At 44.5% G+C, this 22,206-nt stretch overlaps 1 protein-coding gene across 1 annotated transcript in view; it reads left to right on the plus strand.

The window, feature by feature from the left end:
* kiaa1958 (KIAA1958 ortholog) overlaps window positions 1-15,836 on the plus strand; it is a 113,246-nt gene extending 97,410 nt beyond the window's left edge. The window contains exons 3-4 of the mRNA XM_043715867.2: window positions 8,843-9,009; window positions 14,711-15,836. Coding sequence (XP_043571802.2) covers window positions 8,843-9,009; window positions 14,711-15,523 — 980 coding nt within the window. The 3' untranslated portion in view covers window positions 15,524-15,836. The remainder of the gene's footprint in view (window positions 1-8,842; window positions 9,010-14,710) is intronic.
* Window positions 15,837-22,206: the final 6,370 nt, after the last annotated feature.

A 22,206-nucleotide genomic window follows, 5' to 3' on the forward strand; every position in this document is an offset into this window, starting at 1 on the left:
TGTACCCAATTCTACAACATCATCAGGAAGTTCATTCCACATGTGAGCCCTCTGTTTAAAAAATAATTTGCTCTCGTGTCTTTGTTAAATCTCTGTCCTCTCACCTTAAATAATGTGCCTCCTAGTCTTGAAATCCCCCATCCATGTGAAAAGACAACAACTATTAACTTTATCTGTACTCCTCATTGTTTTATAAACTTCTATAAGGTCGCTTCTCAACCTGCTACACTCCAGTGGAAAAGAATCCCAGCCAATCCAGTCTTTCTTTATAACTCAAACCTTCCATACCCGCAACATGCTGGTAAATCTTTTCTGAACCCTCTCCAGTGTGATAATATCCTCTCTATAACTGGGTGACCAGACCTGGATACAGTATTCCAGAATGTCCTCTACAATCTCACCGTGACTTATCTTTCATCAATTCCTCAGTTAAGATTATCAAGTCATCCCTTTATCTGACCCCCCCATCCCCCAGTCATAGAGTCATAGAGATGTACAGCATGGTCCAACCCGTCCATGCTGACCAGATATCCCAACCCAATTTAGTCCCACCTGCCAGCACCCGGCCCATATCCCTCCAAACCCTTCCTATTCATATACCCATCCAAATGCCTCTTAAATGTTGCAATTGTACCAGCCTTCACCACATCCTCTGGCAGCTCATTCCATACACGCACCACCCTCTGCGTGAAAATGTTGCCCCTTAGGTCTCTTTTATATCTTTCCCCTCTCACCCTAAACTTATGTCCTCTAGTTCTGGATTCCCCGACCCCAGGGAAAAGACTTTGTGTATTCATCATATCCATGCCCCTCATAATTTTGTAAACCTCTATAAGGTCACCCGTCAACCTCCGATGCTCCAGGGAAAACAGCCCCATCCTGTTCAGCCTCTCCCTATAGCTCAAATCCTCCATCCCTGGCAACATCCTTGTAACTCTTCTGAATCCTTTCAAGTTTCACAACATCTTTCCGATAAGAAGGAGACCAGAATTGCATGCAATATTTCAACAGTGGCCTAACCAATGTCCTGTACAGTCACAACATGGCATCCCAATTCCTGTACTCAGTACTCTGACCAATAAAGGAAAGCATACCAAACACTTCTTCATTATCCTATCTACCTGCAACTCCACTTTCAAGGAGCTATGAACCTGCACTCCAAGGTCTCTTCGTTCAGCAACACTCCTGAGGACCACACCATTAAGTATATAAGTCCTGCTAAGATTTGCTTTCCCTAAATGTAGCACTTCACATTTATCTGAATTAAACTCCATCTGCCACTTCTCAGCCCATTGGCCCATCTGGTCAAGATCCTATTGTAATTTGAGGTAACCCTCTTCGCTGTCCACTACACCTCCAATTTTGGTGTCATCTGCAAACTTACTAACTGTACCTCTTATGGTCGCATCCAAATCATTTATGCAAATGACAAAAAGTAGAGGACCCAGCACCAATTTTGTGACACTCCACTGGTCACAGGCCTCCAGTCTGAAAAACAACCCTCCACCACCACCCTCAGTCACCACCTTTGAGCCAGTTATGTATCCAAATGGCTAGTTCTCCCTGTATTCTATGAGAACTAACTTTGCTAACCAGTCTCCCATGGGGAACCTTGTCGAATGCCTCACTGAAGTCCATATAGATCACATCTACCACTCTGCCCTCATCAGTCATCTTTGTTACTTCTTCAAAAAACTCAATCAAGTTTGTGAGACATAATTTCCCTCGCACAAAACCATGTTGACTATCCCTAATCAGACCTTGTCTTTCCAAATACATGTACATCCTGTCCCTCAGGATTCCCTCCAACAACTTGCCCACCATTGACGTCAGGCTCACTGGTCTATAGTTCCCTGGCTTGTCCTTGCCACCCTTCTTAAACAGTGGCACCACGTTAGCCAACCTCCACTCTTCCGGCACTTCACCTGTGACAATCGATGATATAAATATCTCAGCAAGGGGCCCAGCAAACACTTCTCTAGCTTCCCACAGAGTTCTCGGGTACACCTGATCAGGTCCTGGGGATTTATCCACCTTTATGTGTTTCAAGACATCCACCACTTCCTCCTCTGTAATATGGACATTTTGCAAGGTGTCACCATCTGTTTCCCTACATTTTATACCTTCCATATCCTTTTCCACAGTAAATACCGATGCAAAATACTCATTTAGTATCTCCCCCATTTTCTGCGGCCCCACACAAAGGCCGCCTTGCTGATTTTTGAGGGACCCTATTCTTTCCCTAGTTATCCCTTTGTCTTGAATGTATTTCTAAAAACCATTTTGAATTCTCCTAAACCCTATTTGCCAAAGCTATCTCATGTCCCCTTTTTGCCCTCCTGATTTCCCTCTTAAGTATACTCCTACTGCCTTTATACTCTTCTAAGGATTCACTCGATCTATCCTGTCTGTACCTTACATAAGCTTCTTTCTTTTTCGGAACTAAACCCTCAATTTCTTTAGTCATCCAGCATTCCCTATACCTACCAATATTTCCTCTCACCCTAACAGGAATATACTTTCTCTGGATTCTCGTTATCTCATTCCTTAAGGCCATCCCTTTACCTGCGAACATCTGCCCCCAATCAGCTTTTGAAAGTTCTTGCCTAATACCGTCAAATTTAGCCTTTCTCCAATTTAGAACTTCAACTTTTAGATCTGGTCTATCCTTTTCCATTACTATTTAAATCTAGTGGAATTATGGTTGCTGGCCCCAAAGTGCTCCCCCCACTGACCCCTCAGGCACCTGCCCTGCCTTATTTCCCAAGAGTAGGTCAAGTTTTGCACCTTCTCTAGTAGGTACATCCACGTACTGAATCAGAAAATCTTCTTGTATACACATAACAAATTCCTCTACATCTTTGGTCGGCACGGTGGTTAGCACTGCTGCCTCACAGCGCCAGAGACCTGGGTTCAATTCCCGCCTCAGGTGACTGACTGTTTGGAGTTTGCACATTCTCCTCGTGTCTGCGTGGGTTAGGTGAAGGGGTAAATGTAGGGGTATGGGTGGGTTGCACTTCAGCGGGTCGGTGTGGACTTGTTGGGTTGAAGGGCCTGTTTCCACACTGTAAATAATCTGTAAGTAATCTAAACCCTTAACACTATGGCAGTCCCAGTCTATGGTAAAAACAATGACTGCAGATGCTGGAAACCAGATTCTGGATTAGAGTGGTGCTGGAAAAGCACAGCAGTTCAGGCAGCATCCAAGGAGCAGTAAAATCGATGTTTCGGGCAAAAGCCCTTCATCAGGAATACAGGCAGAGAGCCTGAAGGGTGGAGAGATAAATGAGAGGAGGGTGGGGGTGGGGAGAAAGTAGCATCGAGTAAATAGGTGAGTGGGGGAGGGGATGAAGGTGATAGGTCGGGGGCGGGGGGAGGGTGGAGTGGATAGGTGGAAAAGAAGAAAGGCAGGTAGGACAAGTCATGGGGTCAGTGCTGAGCTGGAAGTTTGGAACTGGGGTGAGGTGGGGGAAGGGGAAATGAGAAAACTGTTGAAGTCCACATTGATGCCCTGGGGTTGAAGTGTTCCGAGGCGGAAGATGAGGCATTCTTTCTCTAGGCGTCTGGTGGTGAGGGAGCGGCGGTGAAGGAGGCCCAGGATCTCCATGTTCTCGGCAGAGCGGGAGGGGGAGTTGAAATGTTGGGCCACAGGGCAGTGTGATTGATTGGTGCGGGTGTCCCAGAGATGTTCCCTAAAGTGCTCTGCTAGGAGGCATCCAGTCTCCCCAGTTTAGAGGAGACCACATCGAGATACAGTAAATGATATTGGTGGGTGTGCAGGTAAAATTTGATGAATGTGGAAGACTCCTTTAGGACCTTTGGATGGAGGTGAGGGAGGAGGTGTGGGCACAGGTTTTGCAATTCCTGCGGTGGCAGGGGAAGGTGCCAGGACGGGAGGGTGTGGACCTGACCAGGTAGTCACGGAAGGAACGGTCTTTGCAGAAGGTGAAAGGGGTGGGGAGGGAAATATATTCCTGGTGGAGGGGTCTGTTTGGAGGTGGGGGAAATGTTGGCGGATGATTTGGTTTATGCGAAGGTTGGTAGGGTGGAAGGTGAGCACCAGGGACGTTCTGTCCTTGTTACAGTTGGAGGGGTGGGGTGTGGACGAGATGTGTTGGAGGGCATCTTTAACCACATGGGAAGGGAAATTGCGGTCTCTAAAGAAGGAGGCCATCTGGTGTGTTCTGTGGTGGAACTGGTCCTCCTGGGAGCAGATACGGCGGAGGCGGAGGAATTGGGAATAAGGGATGGTATTTTTGCAGGAGGTAGGGTGGGAAGAGGTGTAAGTTGAAACTTTATTGCTGGAACAGCACAGCAGGTCAGGCAGCATCCAGGGAACAGGAGATTCGACGTTTCGGGCACAGGCCCTTCTTCAGGAATGAGATACAGTACTGATTCCTGAATACAGTACTGATACAGTACTGATACTCATTCCTGAAGAAGGGCCTGTGCCCGAAACGTCGAATCTCCTGTTCCCTGGATGCTGCCTGACCTGCTGTGCTGTTCCAGCAATAAAGTTTCAACTTTGATCTCCAGCATCTGCAGACCTCACTTTCTCCTGGGAAGAGGTGTAATCCAGGTAGCTGTGGGAGTCGGTGGGTTTGTAAAAAATGTCAGTGTCAAGTCGGTCGTCATTAATGGAGATGGCGAGGTCCAGGAAGGGAAGGGAGGTGTCCGAGATGGTCCAGGTAAATTTAAGGTCAGGGTGGAATGTGTTGGTGAAGTTGATGAATTGCTCGACCTCTTCGCAGGAGCACGAGGTGGCGCCAATGCAGTCATCAATGTAGCGGAGGAAGAGGTGGGGAGTGGTGCCGGTGTAATTACGGAAGATCGACTGTTCTACGTAGCCAACAAAGAGACATGTATAGCTGGGGCCCATGGCCCAGTCTGTGTTTGAAAAGTTAAACCATACCATACCTACCATAACCACCCTATTATTCTTACAGATAGCTGAGATCTCCTTACAAGTTTGTTTCTCAATTTCCCTCTTAGTATTAGAGGGTCTATAATACAATCCCAATAAGGTGATCATCCCTTTCTTACTTCTCAGTTCCACCCAAATAACTTCCCTGGATGTAATTCCAGGAATATGCTCCCTCAGCGCAGCTGTGATGGTATCTCTTATCAAAAATGCCACTCCCCCTCCTCACTTGCCTCCCTTTCTATCCTTCCTTAGCATTTGTATCCTGGAACATTAAGCTGCCAGTTCTGCCCATCCCTGAGCTATGTTTCTGTAATTGCTATGATATCCCAGTCCCATGTTCCTAACCATGCCCTGAGTTCATCTGCCTTCCTTGTTAGGCCCCTTGCATTGAAATAAATGCAGTTTAATTTATTAGTCCAGCCTTGTCCCTGCCTGCCCTGACTGTTTGACTCGCTTCTGTTCTCAACTGTACCCGTCTCAGATTGATCTCTTGCCTCACTCTCTCCCTGGGTCCCACCTCCCTCCGCCACCTTACTAGTTTAAATCCTCCCAAGCAGCTCTCGCAAATCTCCCTGCCAGTATATTAGTCCCCTTCCAATTCAGGTGCAATCCATCCTTCTTGTACAGGTCACTTCTACCCCAAAAGAGATTCCAATGATCCAAAAATGTGAAGCCTTCTCCCATACACCAGCTCCTCAGCCATGCATTCATCTGCTCTATCCTCCTATTCCTGCCCTCACTAGGAGTAATCCAGATATTACTACTTTCGAGGACCTCCTTTTTAAGTTTCTGCCTAACTCTCTGTAATCATCCTTCAGAATCTCAACCTTTTCCCTTCCTATATTGTTGGTTCCAATCTGGACTATGACCTCTTGCTGGCCCCTAACACAATTGATCTCTTGGAACCCGACATACTCCTTGTTGCATTAGAGTCAGTCTCTTTATCAGAAACGTGGCTGCTCGTGCTATATTCCCTTGAGAATCCATCACCCCCTACATTTTTCAAAACTGCATACTTGTTTGAAATGGGTATAGCCACAGAACACATCTGCCTTAGGTGCCTAACCCTCTCACTTTTCCTGGAGTTAACCCATCTATGTGACTGTATCTGAGACTTTTCCCCCCTTCCTATAACTGCCATCCATCACATACTGTTACTGCTGCAAATTCCTCATTGCTTCTAACTGTCTCTCCAACCAATCCATTCGATCTGATAAGATTCACAATCAACAGCATTTATGGCAGATATAATCCACAGTAACTCTTAAACTCTTCTTAAACTCCCACATCTGACAAGAAGTACATATCACTCTACAAAGGCCATTTTTGCTCCTTTACAATCTACAGACCCAGAAAAATAACACGTTTTATTCCTCTACAAAACACTGCCCCAGGTTAGATTAATAGTTACGGCTTGTATGTTAAATTTAATCGAGGCATATCTCAAAAAACATATAATCATGAAAGAACTCACTCAAAATCCTTTCAACCTTTTTCCTCCTGATTTCACTGCCCTCTTATCATCCTGAAATTTCTCCTTCCACATGTACTTCCCCACTTATAATCTCGTTCCCTACTTTAATCTTGCCCCCTTGTGTAGACTTGCTTATCCCTTCATGTCAATTACAGATGAGTTGAACTCTGATCGTTTCTGTGTATCACTTTGCTCCCACAACTCCTTCCAGATGCTGTCCCTACATCATTCTGTACCAAACAAAACCAGAATAACTGTGGATGTTGTAAATCAGAAGCAAAAACAGAAATTGCTGGGAAAGATCAGCAGGTCTGGCAGCATCTGTGAAGAGAAATCAGAGTTAGCGTTTCTGGTCTGGTGACCCTTCCTCAGAACTGATGGTAGCTAGGAAAATGTGGGTTTTTATGCAGAAGATAGGGTGAGGGAAGGGGGGTAAGGAGTAAACGATAGGGATTGTGCTCAAAGAGAGAGAAAAATAGTTGGACAGGCAATGGACTGGATAACAGTCTGGCTAGGAGGGTGAGGAGCTGTTAATGGAGACTCTTAGTGGCTAATAATGGGTTGTGTGTAGCAGTAGACTATGTGATGACAAGAGTCAAGATTAGAGTGGTGCTGGAAAAGCACAGCAGGTCAGGCAGCATCTGAGGAGCAGGAAAATCGATGTTTCAGGCAGGAGCCCTTCATCAGGAACCTGCCCGAAACGTTGATTTTCCTGCTTCTCGGATGTTGCCTGACCTGCTGTGTTTTTCCAGCACCACACTAATCTTGATTCTGATCACCAGCATCTGCTGTCCTCACTTTCACTAATGTGATAACAAGGCCTGGTGTGTGGGGATGGGGCTAAGACATAGGAAAGTTCAAGCCCTAAACTTATTGAAATCGGTATTAAGTCCAGAAGTCTGCACGGTCCCCAAACGGAAAATGAGGAGTTGTTCTTCCAGCTTACACTGAGCTTCTCAGGAGCAATGCAGCAAGCCTGAGACAGAGATATTTGTCAGGGAGCAGAGTGTTGTGTTGAAGTGGCAGGCAACTGGAAGCTCAGGATCATTTTTGCAGGCAGAACGTAGTTGTTCTGCGAAGCATCATTTGATATCCACCACGGAAAAGGTCTACTTCCCATTTCACTTAAAACTGCACAAAATCTCTACTCTCTCGTCTCTCTGTGCACCATCACTCATATCTCTGCAGCTATTGGTTTGTTTGACTATCTGATGTATCTACACTCAACTCTTGTGGCCTCTTGAGCATCCCCAGTCTTAGCACTCCACTATTATCAGTTATGCATTCAGCTGCTTCAACCCTGAGCTCTGGAATTCCCTCCCAACATTTCTTGGAGTCGCTTCTCTCCTCTCCCCCCCCCCCCCCCCCCCCCCCCCCCCCCCCTTAAGACACTTAGGTGATACTTAAGTGTCTTTGTGTGACATTATGGTTAGCACTGCTGCCTTACAGCTTCAAGGACCCGGGTTTGACTCCACTGTCGGGTAACTGTCTGTGTGGAGTTTGCACGTTCTCCCAGTGTGTTTCTTCCGGGTGCTGCAGTTTCCTCCCACGTCCAAAGATGTGCAGGATAGGTCGATTGACCATGCTGAATTGCCCATAGTGTCCAGGGACATGCAGGCTAGGTGGATTAACTGTGGATTGCAGGGTTAGGGTAGGGAGTGGATTTAGGTGGTATGCTCTTCAGAGGATCGGTGTGGACACAATGGACTGCTTCCACACTGTACGGATTCTGTGGTGTTTTATTGCTCCTGTGAAGCACTTGGGGCACTTTGTTTTGCTGGGGCAGTAAAATTGCTGCATAAGTTGTTACTATTGTGGTAATGAGCTTCACTTTCTTGAGCAAGGACATTTTCTGGTTCAGCCGTGATATCCTCTTTAACCAAAAAGTCTGGAACCACTTTGCCATGGCACATCTGTGAATAATATCTATTTTTTTTTGTGTGAGATCTGGCTTTGGATCTGATCCCTGGTGAGGAGACCTGATCAGAGAGATCAGTATACCATCCTGTCACCACACTGATTGAGAGCAACTAGTTCAGCACTTTCAACACTGACTTGCATTACAATAGTGAAGAAACTGCTGTCAATGCATGTGAGACAGGAAATGGAGGATTCACAAGACTTTAGGATTCTGGGAGTATAGAGATCATGGTGGGGGAGTGGGGAAGACATGCAAGTCTGGGTACAATTGCACCTTGAGGTGTGGGAGAGGCCATAGAGGAAATTGAATATAAGGTAGAGAGATTTTAATTTGAGGCCTTATTGTTCTGGGAGCCGCTGTAGGCAAGAGATCACACCTAGGCTTGACCTGTTTTGGCAGAGTCAGTACAATACCAAGCCCTGATTTTGTAACATTATTAATTGATTTGTTGTTTATGTCATGCTCTGGTCCTTTGTAACTAACCTTGGTTGTCATCTGTGGGTTGTCTTTTTCTTTTGTGTAGCCTTTTCTGGAAAACTCAATAGGTTTCCAACGTTTGATGGCGAACTCAAGGAGCTCTGCACCAGCGCTGTCAGTGCAAACACCACAAAGGCAACGCTGTATTCACTGAATGTCTGGCGATACTGGTGTGTGACACGAGAGCTGAAGCAATACATGGATATTACCAAGGTACGTCCCCTGAATGCTTACATAGACAAAATAGAAACAGGTCAGGCACCCTAACCATTTGGGCTGCATGCAAACTTCACTTCATATCCTACAATTCGTTTCTCCCTCTTGTGTTTATCCAGGTTCTGATTAATGGCATAATTCTGTGCAGAGCAATCATAGCTATGATTTTGCAAAGAGAAAGAATTGAGGGGAATAAGGTTGATCTTTTTTTAAAGATAAGGAGTGTCAGTCCTACTGCTTTTGGAATCTCCTTGTCGGGTGTTAGCAAATTGGAGCATTAGTTTGTGATTTTCAGATACCAGGGCTTTTCCGCATTGTTAATTTGTAGCCGGTTTTGATGTACATTTGACATTACTGTGATGCAATGGATGGCAGGTTTGCATTTTCCACTTTGTCAGCTGCACTCTTAAGTGTAAACAGTTCAGGGAATCCATGCCCCCTGTCAGTATGTTAAGGTTGATGTTGAGTAAATGCAGGGAGATTGGGCTGTCCGTGAGACAGACAATGGAATTGGGATTTCTGTAATATATGGCAAAGATCAGCTAAAAAAAGGTGATGTATAGATGTGAATTTACAGAGGAACATTCAAGTGTTTTTATTAAGACAAGACACTCCAAGTTCTGGGTTAGTGGTGCTGGAAGAGCACAGCAGTTCAGGCAGCATCCAAGGAGCTTTGAAATCGACGTTTCGGGCAAAAGCCCTTCATCAGGAATAAAGGCAGTGAGCCTGGAGCGTGGAGAGATAAGCTAGAGGAGGGTAGGAGTGGGGAGAAAGTAGCATATAGTACAATGGGTGAGTGGGGGAGGGGATGAAGGTGATAGGTCAGGGAGGAGAGGGTGGAGTGGATAGGTGGAAAAGGAGATAGGCAGGTAGGACAAGTCCGGACAAGTCATGGGGAAAGTGCTGAGCTGGGGTGAGGTGGGGGAAGGGGAAATGAGGAAACTGTTGAAATCCACATTGATGCCCTGGGGTTGAAGTGTTCCAAGGCGGAAGATGAGGCGTTCTTCCTCCAGGCGTCTGGTGGTGAGGGAGAGGCGGTGAAGGAGGCCCAGGACCTCCATGTCCTCGGCAGAGTGGGAGGGGGAGTTGAAATGTTGGGCCACGGGGCGGTGTGGTTGATTGGTGCTGGCGTCTCGGAGATGTTCCCTGAAGCGCTCTGCTAGGAGGCGCCCAGTCCCCAATGTAGAGGAGAACACATCGGGAGCAATGGATACACTAAATGATATTAGTGGATGTGCAAGTAAAACTTTGATGGATGTGGAAGGCTCCTTTAGGGCCTTGGATGGAGGTGAGGGAGGAGGTGTGGGCGCAGGTTTTACAGTTCCTGCGGTGGCAGTGGAAAGTGCCAGGATGGGAGGGTGGGGTGGGTGGGGGGGGGTGGTGTCAAGTCAGTCATCATTAATGGAGATGGGGAGGTCCAGGAAAGGGAGGGAGGTGTCAGAGATGGTCCAGGTAAATTTAAGGTCAGGCTGGAATGTGTTGGTGAAGTTGATGAATTGCTCAACCTCCTCACGGGAGCACGAGGTGGCGCCAATGCAGTCATCAATGTAGCGGAGGAAGAGGTGGGGAGTGGTGCCAGTGTAATTACGGAAGATCAACTGCTCTACATAGCCAACAAAGAGACAGGCATAGCTGGGGCCCATACGTGTGCCCATGGCTACCCCTTTGGTCTGGAGGAAGTGGAAGGATTCAAAGGAGAAATTGTTAAGGGTGAGGACCAATTCGGCCAAACGAATGAGAGTGTCGGTGGAAGGGTACTGTTGGGACGTCTGGAGAGGAAAGAACGGAGGGCTTGGACGCCCTGGTCATGGCGGATGGAGGTGTAGAGGGATTGGATATCCATGGTGAAGATGAGGCGTCGGGGGCCACGGAAACGGAAGTCTTGGAGGAGTTGGAGGGCGTGGGTGATGTCTCGAACGTATGTGGGGAGTTCCTGGACTAGGGGGGATAGGACAGTGTCGAGGTAGGTAGAGATGAGTTCAGTGGGGCAGGAGCATGCTGAGACAATGGGTCGGCCAGGGTGGTCAGGCTTGTGGATCTTGGGAAGGAGATAGAACCGGGCAGTGCGGGGTTCCCGGACAATGAGGTTGGAAGCTGTGGGTGGGAGATCTCCTGAGGTGATGAGGTTCTGTATAGTCTGGGAGATGATGGTTTGGTGATGGGGGGGTGGGGTCATGGTCGAGGGGGCCGTAGGAAGAGGTGTCCTCGAGTTGACGTTTGGCTTCAGCAGTGTAGAGGTCAGTGCGCCAGACTACCACTGCGCCCTCTTTATCTGCTGGCTTGATGGTGAGGTTGGGATTGGAGGAGAGGGATTGGAGGGCTGCGCGTTGTGAGGGTGAGAGGTTGGAGTGGGGGAGGGAGGTAGACAGGTTGAGGCGGTTAATGTCCCAGCGGCAGTTGGAAATGAAGAGGTCGAGGGCAGGTAATAGGCCAGTGCGGGGTGTCCAGGTGGATGCAGTGTGTTGGAGGTGGGCAAAGGGGTCCTCGGAAGGTGGGCGGGAGTCCTGATTGTGAAAGTAAGCTCGGAGGCGGAGGCGACGGAAGAATTGTTCGCGTCATGGCGTGTATAAAATTCATTGATGCGTGGACGGGTCAGGATGAAGGTGAGTCCTTTGCTGAGGACTGATCGTTCGTCCTCAGTGAGGGGAAGGTCTGGAGGGATGGTGAAAACTCGGTAGGGCTGGAGTTAGTTAAATGCTCGAAGGGGAGAAAATCTCTGGAGCTTTGAGGAGATGGGAGAGTGTCTATTTCAATCTCTATAATATCACTTGATTTTTCCCGTCTCACTCCATCTGATGAAAATCTCATCTGTGTCTTTGTTACCTTCAGACTCAACTGTTCTGGCACATTCTACTCACCATAATTTGAGGTCATTTTAGCCCTCACCAAGTCCTGTTTTCCTATCACCGTTATTGTCACCGACTTACGTTGTCTCCCAATTGGGCTTAATTTTAGAATCCTCATCCTCATTGAGTGGGACAGTGGTTAGCACTGCTGCCTCACAGCACAGGGATAAAGGTTAGATTCGACCCTCAAGTGACTATCTGTGCGGAGTTTGCATGTTCTCCCCAGGTCTGCATGGTTTTCCTCCAAATGCTCCAGTTTCATTCCACAGTTCAAAGATGTTCAAGTTAACTGGCTTGGCCGAATTAAATTGTCCATAGTGTCCAGGAATGTGCAGGCTATCTGCACTTCTCTAATTCCGGCCTTTGTGAATTCCTAATCAAAGTACTCCCTGTTGGTGGCTGAGCCTTCAGTTGCCATGGTCCCCAGCTCTGGAATGCCAGACCTCTCTACCTGCAAATGTTAAAACTCAGCTCTATAAACAAGATTTGGTCAACTGACCTCAAACCACCTTGTGTGGATCAGTGTCATAATTTTGTTTTATTGAAATGGTCCTAAGGTGCATTATATGTTGGCAATGCGATGTATATGTAAATTTTTTTGTGAGAGAGGAGATTGGTCAGCTACTTCATATTTATGATCATCTTATGCTTCAATGAATCTTTCTTTAACTATTTTTGTTTAAACCCATTACTGCAAGCCTAGTGAATTTTTGTTTAAACCCATTACATGTGAATCCCGTAATCGTCCATATAAGATACACTTGATGCTCTTAATGGAGAATGTTTTAATAGTAGGGTCATTCATTTTACCCTTTTCTTTTTATTAACGTGGTTGAACTAAGGGAGAGGATGATTCAGAAGAGCCTGAATTGAGAATGTGAAACTTGCTATTACAAGGATGGATAAGGCAAATGGTGTCGATAATTTTAAGAGAAGCTGGGAGAGTATATGAGCTGTGTAGAATTTTTTTCACCTAGAGGGTGGTGAGCCTAATGAATTTTCTGCCACAGAAAGCGTTTGAGGTCAAAACATTGAATGCTTTCATGAAGGGGTTAGATATAGTTCTTGAGACAAAAGGGATCAAAGGGTTTGGGGCAAAAATGGGAATAGCCTACTGAGTTGGATGATCCTATTGAATGGCAGAGCAGGCTCAATGGCCTACTCCTTTTTTCTACATTTACATGAGGGAGATAGGAATAGGAGGTGACGCTGATTGTGAGATTAAGAAAGAGTGGGGTGAGGCTCATTTGGAGCAAAAACATCAACATAGATTAGTTGGATTAAATGTTTCCTTGAAGTTTTGCGCTTGGTGCCTTAAAGAAAGCAGTCATTTTTGGATGTTTTGTTTTAATTCGACTTCATGTAGGGATATGGCATGTAGGGATATGGCATGTAGAGGCAAGTTTTTTAGATTAGATTACAGTGTGGAAACATGCCCTTCGGCCCACCAAGTCCACACCGAACCACCGAAACGCAACCCACCCAGACCCATTCCCCTATATTTACCCCTTCACCTAACACTATGGGCAATTTAGCAAAGCCAATTCACCTAACCTGCACATTTTTTGGTTTGTGGGAGGAAACCGGAGCACTCGGAGGAAACCCACGCAGTCACGGGGAGAATGTGCAAACTCCACACAGACAGTCTGCCTGAGGCGGGAACTGAACCCGGGTCTTTGGCGCTGTGAGGCCGCAGTGCTAACCACTGTGCCACCGTGCCACCCAGAGAGAGGCAGGGAACTGGCTTGATGTTGTCACTCATGTTCAGTTAAGAAAAAGAATTTAAAAACTTCAAATATTATCTTTTGTATAATTTCTTGCAGTTCCAGGCCATTAATCATTAATTTTTAATCCCTGGAGATTTCACAGCATTTCAGGAGGGTTGGTGACCCTAAATGTGGCTGAAACTTTCCTTAAAGGAATTAATCTCATTCGACCAATGTATGACACTATCTCATCCTCCCACTATTGTTTTTAACATATTGCATTCCAATGGCCTAGTGGTGTTGCCGCTGGACTGTTAATCCAGAGACCTGGGTTATGTTCTGGGGACCCAGGTTCCAATACTGCCACAGCAGATGGTGGAATTTGAATTCAACAAATATCTGGAATTAGTAGTCTAATGATTACCATGAATCCATTATCAACTGTCAGGAAAAACCACTCTGATTCACTAATATCTATATTAGTGATGGAAGTAGCTGACTGTACCTGGTCTGGCCTCCATGTGACTTCAGCCCCCCCAGCAATGTGATTGACTCTTATTGCCCATCCCAGATGGTAATTAAATGCTGGCCTAGCCAGTAACGGCATCATCCCGTGATTAATTTTCTAAAAAATTACTTATCCATCAATGTTTAAATAAAAGGTTCTTCTCCTATATCCAATATTGTAGCTTGCCCGAGAATATCTGAAATTACATTTTTAGCTTACTTTTTCTCCCATTATATCATGGATTTTTCAAAGTCGCCATGAGATCATCTTTTTGTGAAGCCACTACTTAGAGAAAGCTCCCCATTTTCACCACCATCATCTTGAGGGCAGTGAGAGAAAGGCTTCAAACCTAAGTTGCCAATGTGAAATGATTGTTTTATTGAACGGGACAGCCATTGTTGTTGCCTCAATACTGCATGTGTGGGAACTGAATCAGTCCTCATGGTAATGACTCTTAGGACAAAACAGTTTATTGATTCTAGGCTGACATTGAGGAATAACTCCTTGGTTCTTGGAGAGTGGAGGACAGCCCCACTCCTATGACAGCAGCTTTCAGATGAGGAGGGGACTGTGTGTAAAAGGAGTGAGCTGTGTGATTTTAACATTTACATTCCCTCCCTATTTTCTGTCTGTTAAAGATTCCACCTGCGAAGCTCAATGAGCTATTGGAGGACTTCTACGTGACTGTGAGGAAGACCGATGGTTCTGACTTCCTGGCCACCTCCCTCCATGCTATCCGTCGTGGCCTGGACCGTGTGCTGAAGAATGCCAATGTGGGTTTCTCGATTGGAGACGCCGTCTTCAAATCCTCCACCCAAAAGCTGAAGGACAAACTGAGGCAGCTGAACAAGGCAGGCATGTCAGGCTCACGATCCCGCAACATCATCTACTTCTCAGGCCAGGATGAAGAGGAGATGTGGCAGGCCGGTTACCTTGGTGATGCCAACCCAGTGGCTTTGCTGAGCGTGGTGGTAAAGTTCAACAGCCAGTACTTCAACATGAGAACCTTGCAGGAGCACGTGGACCTCATGTATGGGGACATTGAGCTGCTGAAGGACACTGAAAACCGGCCCTTCTTTGCCAGGACTGACATGGTCAAACGAGAGAACAAAGTGTGCAGCAATAAGCTCTGCTTTGGGCAAATCTACCACGAGCACTCTGAAGGACTCAAGAGATGCCCATACTGCCTGCTGTATAAATACATGTACACCCACCGACCTCCGAGCCAGCGGGATCCCAAGTCATCCTTTTACCTCGTGGCCAGGAAAGATTTCTCTCAGTTGGACAATGTGTGGTTTGAGGAGCAGCGGATGGGCCTTCGCTCCCTCAGAGCTGTGGTCCCCAAACTAGCAAAGAAGGTCAGGCTCGAGCAAAGTGAGAGCTTCACCTTTGTGTCCTTCACACAGGCCTCACTTCTTAAACCAGGGAAGTTCCTTTCTACCAGCAGCTGAGAAAAGACTGGATCCTTTAGACCAAAAGATTGTTTCAAATGTACAGCTTCTAGCAAAGGGGGAGAAATAGTGCAAATAGAAATGAAAAAAAAATGTGTGCTGTTATTCAAACGGGGGCAATAGTTACTCATTTAATCATCCATAATCCTTTGTCAAAGTATTTTCATTACACTTTTCAGAAAATAAAGTCTTGTAATTTAACCTCTGTATTAAAAAAAAACAAAATTGTAAACTCTTATTGTTGCAGGAATTGGGTGGGAGCAGAAATTTATTGCTAAATGTGTGGTTTTAATTAAACTAAAATTTAACCTTGTTTTCTTACTGTTCAGGAGAGAAAGAAAAGCTAGCTGCCAATAAACAGTCAATCAGGTGTGAACCCCTGTCTAAGTATGCAGAGTATTGTGGCTGCAAGGTATCTGACCAGCTGTAATGCATGTGTTTCTGAAGGGGTAAGTGCCAAAACACAGAGCCTGGAGAACACAACCACTGAGAACTAGATCAATCCAAGTGGCATCTCTACCCTTAAGTGGAATGATGGGAATTTGGTCAGAGTGGGAATTTGGTGCAGAAAGAGGACAGGCAAAAAAAAAAGTACTATTTTGTGGCAACATTAAATAAGTAAAAGTAAGTGTTCAGAGTTCATAATTGGATCCAACAGGATAAGATTAAAATGAACAATGCAGATTCCAAAATGAAAGGGACCCAACTGCATTAAGTAAATAAATAACTGATATGCATATGTGATAGATAAGAAGCAGGGGATACTAAACTGAAATCATGTGCACAGGCAACCTAACATATATCTTCCAAATGAATGCTGTCTGTACCCAACTATGCTCCAAATCCCTTCATCACTATCACCACCATTGTCTTTGGTCCCCATAATGAATTCCATTCCTAGCAGCCAACTCCGTTTCTCTTCATTGTCTGAAATCATCTATAACATCTGTGGCAAACTCCTAGCCAGCATATTCATACCACCAATAAAATGTCACTCACCTCTGACCTGTCTAAGGTCCTGTGCTTTTTAAACCCTCAGTCAATCCTGTGTTAGTCTAGACTCAACAATTCCATCTTATTCAGGTCAACCTCTCATGCTGCATAACCTGAACTCACCCAAAACTCTGCTACTTGTATTCTAACTTGTTTGGAGTCCTGTTTGCCCATTGTCCCTGTGTTTGTTGACCTTCATTGGATCACAATTTGCTTGAACCTCAATTTAAGCATTTTCATTGTGTTTAATGCCCTTCATGGCCTTGCTCCAGTCCTACAATCTTTAGAGTTCTGTCTTACTTTAATTGTGGCCTATTGCACTTTCACAATTTTAGTTTCTATCCCATTGCAGCTGTTCCTTCAGATCAATGAAATGGAAGTCCTGGAATTCCTGCTGTCGGCCTCTCTACCTCTTTTTCTCCTGTTCCTCTTTAAGGAGCTCTTTAAAATCTACCTCTTGGATCATGCCCTCGATCACCTTACCTAATGGGTTTGCCTGAAAACTTGTTCGATAATCCTCCTTGGCAGCCTCTTGGGACGTTTTACTCCATTAAAAGCAGTATGTAAAAGCTATTTGTCATTGTAGGTGAGCATATACCAAAATAAAGAAGCACCTGAAATCCTTTTACTGGATTTTCTGTGCTATGTGGGAACTCCAGGACCCTTTATGTCCATATACGTGGAAATTGCTTCCAGCCGTTTGAATGTGAGAAATGCTGGAGTCTCATTGCAGACTATATGGGAGGCTGAGAATTTGATGAAGCATGTATTGCCAGAGGTCATTGCCCCACAGCTCCAGAGAATTCAAGATGATAGGCAGTGGATGGCCGTTTGCCAGGAGAGGAGGAAGTGGGCAGTATAGATGGTCTCTAGGTGTGTGACAGTTCTGAGGTTGGCTCAGAGGGAATATGGTCAACAGCAGACCTGGCATGCCATGGCATTGCACACTTGAGAGAACACAGAAGTGTCGAGATCGAAGGGAAAGTTCATGGGTAATTAAGGAAAATAAACTTTCAGGACTATAGGGATAGAATGGGGGAATAGGGCTGATTGGACTGTCCTACAGCGAAGCAGCCGAGACTCAAAGGGCTAAATGGCCACTTCATGACTTTAATGCTGTGATTATGGGGGATATGTTAGTCAGGTGGGTAGTCCTTTTCATGCCATGTGTCAGGGCAACTGTTGGAGAACACTTTGCAGAGGGACTGGGGAGCAGCTAGAAGTCTTGGTCCACATTAAAGCCAGTAATAGGTAGCGAAGGAGATCCTAGAGACAGAGTTTCAAAAGCCAGTTTTGTTGTAGATTAAACTGGCTCAAAGTTTCCTCAACACTGATATGATTGTCCTGCCAGGTTTTTCCCTCTCCCTCTTTTGTTCAAGTGTGTAGTGTTTGCAATCTTCCAATCCTCTGAGACCACACCGATATTCAAAGAATGGAAAATTGTGGCCAGACTCTGCAATTTCCATCCTTCCCTCCTTTTGTAATTAAAATGTCTTCCATTCAGATTTTGTGACTTTTCTTCTTTGAGAACTGTCCACTCTTTTAGTAATTTTTTAACCTATTTTTGTTCTGTCCTGTTGCCGCCCTCCTCCTCAATTACTAATGTCTTGGGCAACAGCATCTTTTTCTCTCTTAAAGTTAGTATTCATTTAGCTGTTCAGCCATACCCTATGCCTCCACAAAAAGATCTCCAGCTTGGCCACCAGTACACTTCCTTTGATTACATTTTTACTATTTATATGTCACTGAGTCATAGAGATGTACAGCACAAAACAGAGAGCTGGTCCAACTCATTCATGCTGACCAGGTACCCTAAATCAATCTAGTTCTATTTGCCAGCATTTGGCTCATATCCCTCCAAACCCTTCCTATTCATATACCCATCCAGATGCCTTTTAAATGTTGTAATTGTTCCAGCCTCCACCAATTCCTCTGGCAGCTCATTCTGTGCATGCATCATTTGCTGCATGAAAAGGTTCCCCCTTAGGTGCCTTTTTAATCTTTCCCTCCTCACCTTAAACCTTTGCCCTCAAACTTTGAACTCTCTGACCCTGGGGAAAAGACCTTGACTATTCACCCTATCCATGCCCATCATGATTTTATAACTCTCTGTAAGGTCACCCCTCAGCCTCCAACACTCCAGGGAAAACAGCTCCAGCCTATTCAGCCACACCCAATAGCTCAGACTCTCCAACTCTGGCAATGTTCTTCCAAATCTTTTCTGAACCCTTTCACAACACCTTTTGTATAGCAGGGAGACCAGAATCGAACACCATGTTCCAAAAAATGGCTTAACCAATGTCCTGTACAGCTGCAATATGACCTCTTAACTCCTGTACTCAGTTTATGAAAGACATTTGTATCCACTTTTATATTACCCATCGATCTAATCCGCAATTGCCACTCACTTCTTGTTGATTTTTCCTTGGACCTGTACTACTTGTGCTCAGTTTTGTTCTGTGCAGAATTATGAGCCTGACATTTCGTGTGAGAAGCTTCCCTTTTCTTGTTTCACTTTAATTTTTGTCTGTTTGTTCACCCAGGGAGCTCTCACTTTGAATGCAATTCATTTTCCCCTCATGGGATTGTGTCTCGCCTGTACTGGAGCTATTTCCTCTTTGATGACGATCTATTACTGATTTCCTGTTTCTACTGCCAGTCTTCAATTCCAGTTCAGCTGGGCCTGATTTTTTTTTAATAACTCAATGAAATTCCACAGCCCCTAGTTGGTGTTATCACTTCTGATTGTTGCATTGTTTGAAATCTAATGATATTGTGATCTCTCTTTTTTAAATGTTTTACTGCTGAAAATCACCCACTTGCTCCACCTCATGATCCAGCAAGTTATTTTGTACACATTTTGGGAATCCTTGCCACTCTGCACTTTACACTGTTATAATCTCAATCAATGTTCAGAATTAGTACTGGTTCCTTCTGCCCCAGACCTATTCCCAATCCCACATCAATTTGATACTTACAATTGTGTTCATAACTGGATCGCTTCTCTTTTATATACGTAACAATACTTGGGTACAGAGAATATAGTTTCAAACTTTGCAAGTGACCCAAAGCTCTGAAATGTAATGGACAGCACAGAGAATGGTAACAGTCATCAGAGCAATACAGGCAGGTGAAATGGAGAGATGTCTAGGAGGTGAAATTCAAGACAGTCTATTTTGATAAGAATGCTGCCGATAAGCAATGTAAAATAAATGGTACAATTCTAAAGGAGGTGCAGGAATTGAGAGACAATTTGAGTGCATATGTACAGAAGCATAAAGGTGGCAAAGTAGAGTGTGTGGTGCTGGAAAAGCACAGCAAGTCAGGAGCACCACACTCTCGACTCTGATCTCCAGCATCTGCAGTTCTCACTTTCTCCAAGATAGGTTGCACAGACTGTTAAAAAGACATTCCGGATCCTCAACTTTATAGATAGATGCATTAAGTGCAAAAGCAAGAAAGTCATGCTGAGCCTTTCTTGGTTAGGCCCCAGCTGAATTATTGTGGCCATCACCACCTTCAGTAATTTGTGATGGACAATAAATATTGGTCCAGCCAGTGAAGCCCCCATCACCAATAAATGAATAAATAAAATGAGAAAAAGTTCTGAGCGTTTTTGGAAGTACATCAGGCCTCCAGTGGGTACCAAGGAGACTTATTGGAATATTAACAGATACAAGACTTCAGTTACATGGCAGCAATAAGGAAACTGGGCTTATTCTCCTTAGAGCATCAGTATCACTATAAATAACATCAGTAATGAAAGAATGTCGATTATGGGTAACGTGGCAAAAGAATGAGTAATAAGATGGAATGAGGTAAGAGCTGGCATGCACTGCCTAAAAAAGCGGTGGAAGCAGATTTACTACTAACTTTCAATTGGAATTGAATAAATCCTAGGTAGTGACAACAATACAGGGTTATGGGGAAAGAGCAGAGGGGAGACTAATTGGCTCGATCTTTCCAAGAGTTTAAATAGATTGATAGGTGGATGAATTGGCCTCCTTCTATACTCTGTCATTCTGTGAGGAAGAGAAACTTCTGGACCAATAGAAAGTTTTCATATTCTCTTTCAGCGAAATTATTGTGAACTCGTATTAACATTTTAATGTAGAGTGCCACTGTACTGCTTAGGTTCATGATTATTAAAACAATTTTATTCTCAATCTGTTTCTCCTTTTTCCCTTCAGAATTCAGACATAATTTGTAATTATGTTATTTTAAGTTTGTAGCCTGGTGTTAAACCAATTGTAGATAGCTACCTTGAACAATAGCGGAGAATTTAAATACCGGACAATTTTCTACTCCATAAACAGTGAAGCCCATTACACCCAGTGCAAGTAAGTATTCTCAAGCTTCTAAGACCCTTCTAACTACCCAGTTCCCACATGACAAGTGATAGATTTTTGATTATTTAACACTTGCCCTCCAAATCTTGTGAACTGTGGTTGCAAAGTTGCCGAGGATTGCATTGTTTAAAAGTAAAACTGCAAAACGTCCAGTATGTTCTTCCTTGTGTTGTTCTCAGCATACTGCAGCTGTATACTAAAAAGGAGATAGCAGAATTTTTAATTGCTTTCCAAGTAATGTCCTATGTATCTCTTTTAGTTCTCAGCATGACTCAAGTTGAAAATCCTTTTCCCAGAGGCAGTTAGATGACACAGTTGGTTAAAGATCAAGATGTCAAATTTCAATTTACACTTCTGCAGGATCATTCATTTCATTCTTAACAGAAATTAAACCCTCCCACTCCCTTATTCTTTGGACAATCACTGGTTAAGTTTAAAAATATATTTCACAAATTCTCCTTAAGCCACTGATCCTTGCATAGTCAGTTTTCCTGGTCAGTAATACATTCCACTACCTTGCTGAAGTTGCAATTCAAATGTGAGCCTAAGCAGTGATTGAGATAGGCAGTTTACTATTCTCCCAGTGGGTACATTTCAGTAAAGGTCTTCTAAACCTTCTGAGTTTGGGGCTCAGCTAGAGTAATGTGACCAATTGCAGGCATCCCGTAAAAGGAGGTTTGTTGAGAGTCTGCAGAGGAGATTTACCAGAATGGTACTGGGGATGAGAGATTTTCGGTAACTCGAAATAGTTCTTGGAGCAGATAGGTTAATGGAAGATTTAAGAAAAGTTTTCAAAATTGCGAGCAGCTTGATGGATAGGATGCAACTTTTTCTACTAACACATTCTCATCTAACATCTCACCAACATCTTAGTACATCTCTAACTACTTAAAGTAAATGGAAGCAATGAATTCCTTGTGTACAACACTTCACCTCTTAAGCAACAAGCAGCATTAATGTAAGATGCACCCTCAGTTTTTTTTTGTGCACAAAACAGTGCACAATGAAACACTGGAGATTTTGTTGCTCCAATTCTTTTAGCATTGTGTTTTGTAAAGACAGTCTTATAGATTTCTTAAAGTTATTTATTCCTTCTGTAATTATTTTATTGAAAAAGGTCTCAGCCTATTCAGCCTCTCCTTATAATACAAATCTTCCAGTCCCTGCAACATCTTTGTAAAATTTTAATAACATCCATCCTATAGCAGGGCAACCAGAAGTTTACACAGCATTCTAAAAGTGGTCTCACCAATGTCTTGTATAGCCTCAACATGACATTCCAATTCCTATGCTCAATTGACTCTGAGTTGTCATAAATTGCAAGGCACAGTCTAAAATGAT

This window comes from Chiloscyllium plagiosum, unplaced genomic scaffold (genome assembly GCF_037043375.1).
Source record: "Chiloscyllium plagiosum isolate Xiang-an unplaced genomic scaffold, Cpla_swu_hap1 HiC_scaffold_2, whole genome shotgun sequence".
NCBI classification, from domain to species: Eukaryota; Metazoa; Chordata; class Chondrichthyes; order Orectolobiformes; family Hemiscylliidae; genus Chiloscyllium; species Chiloscyllium plagiosum.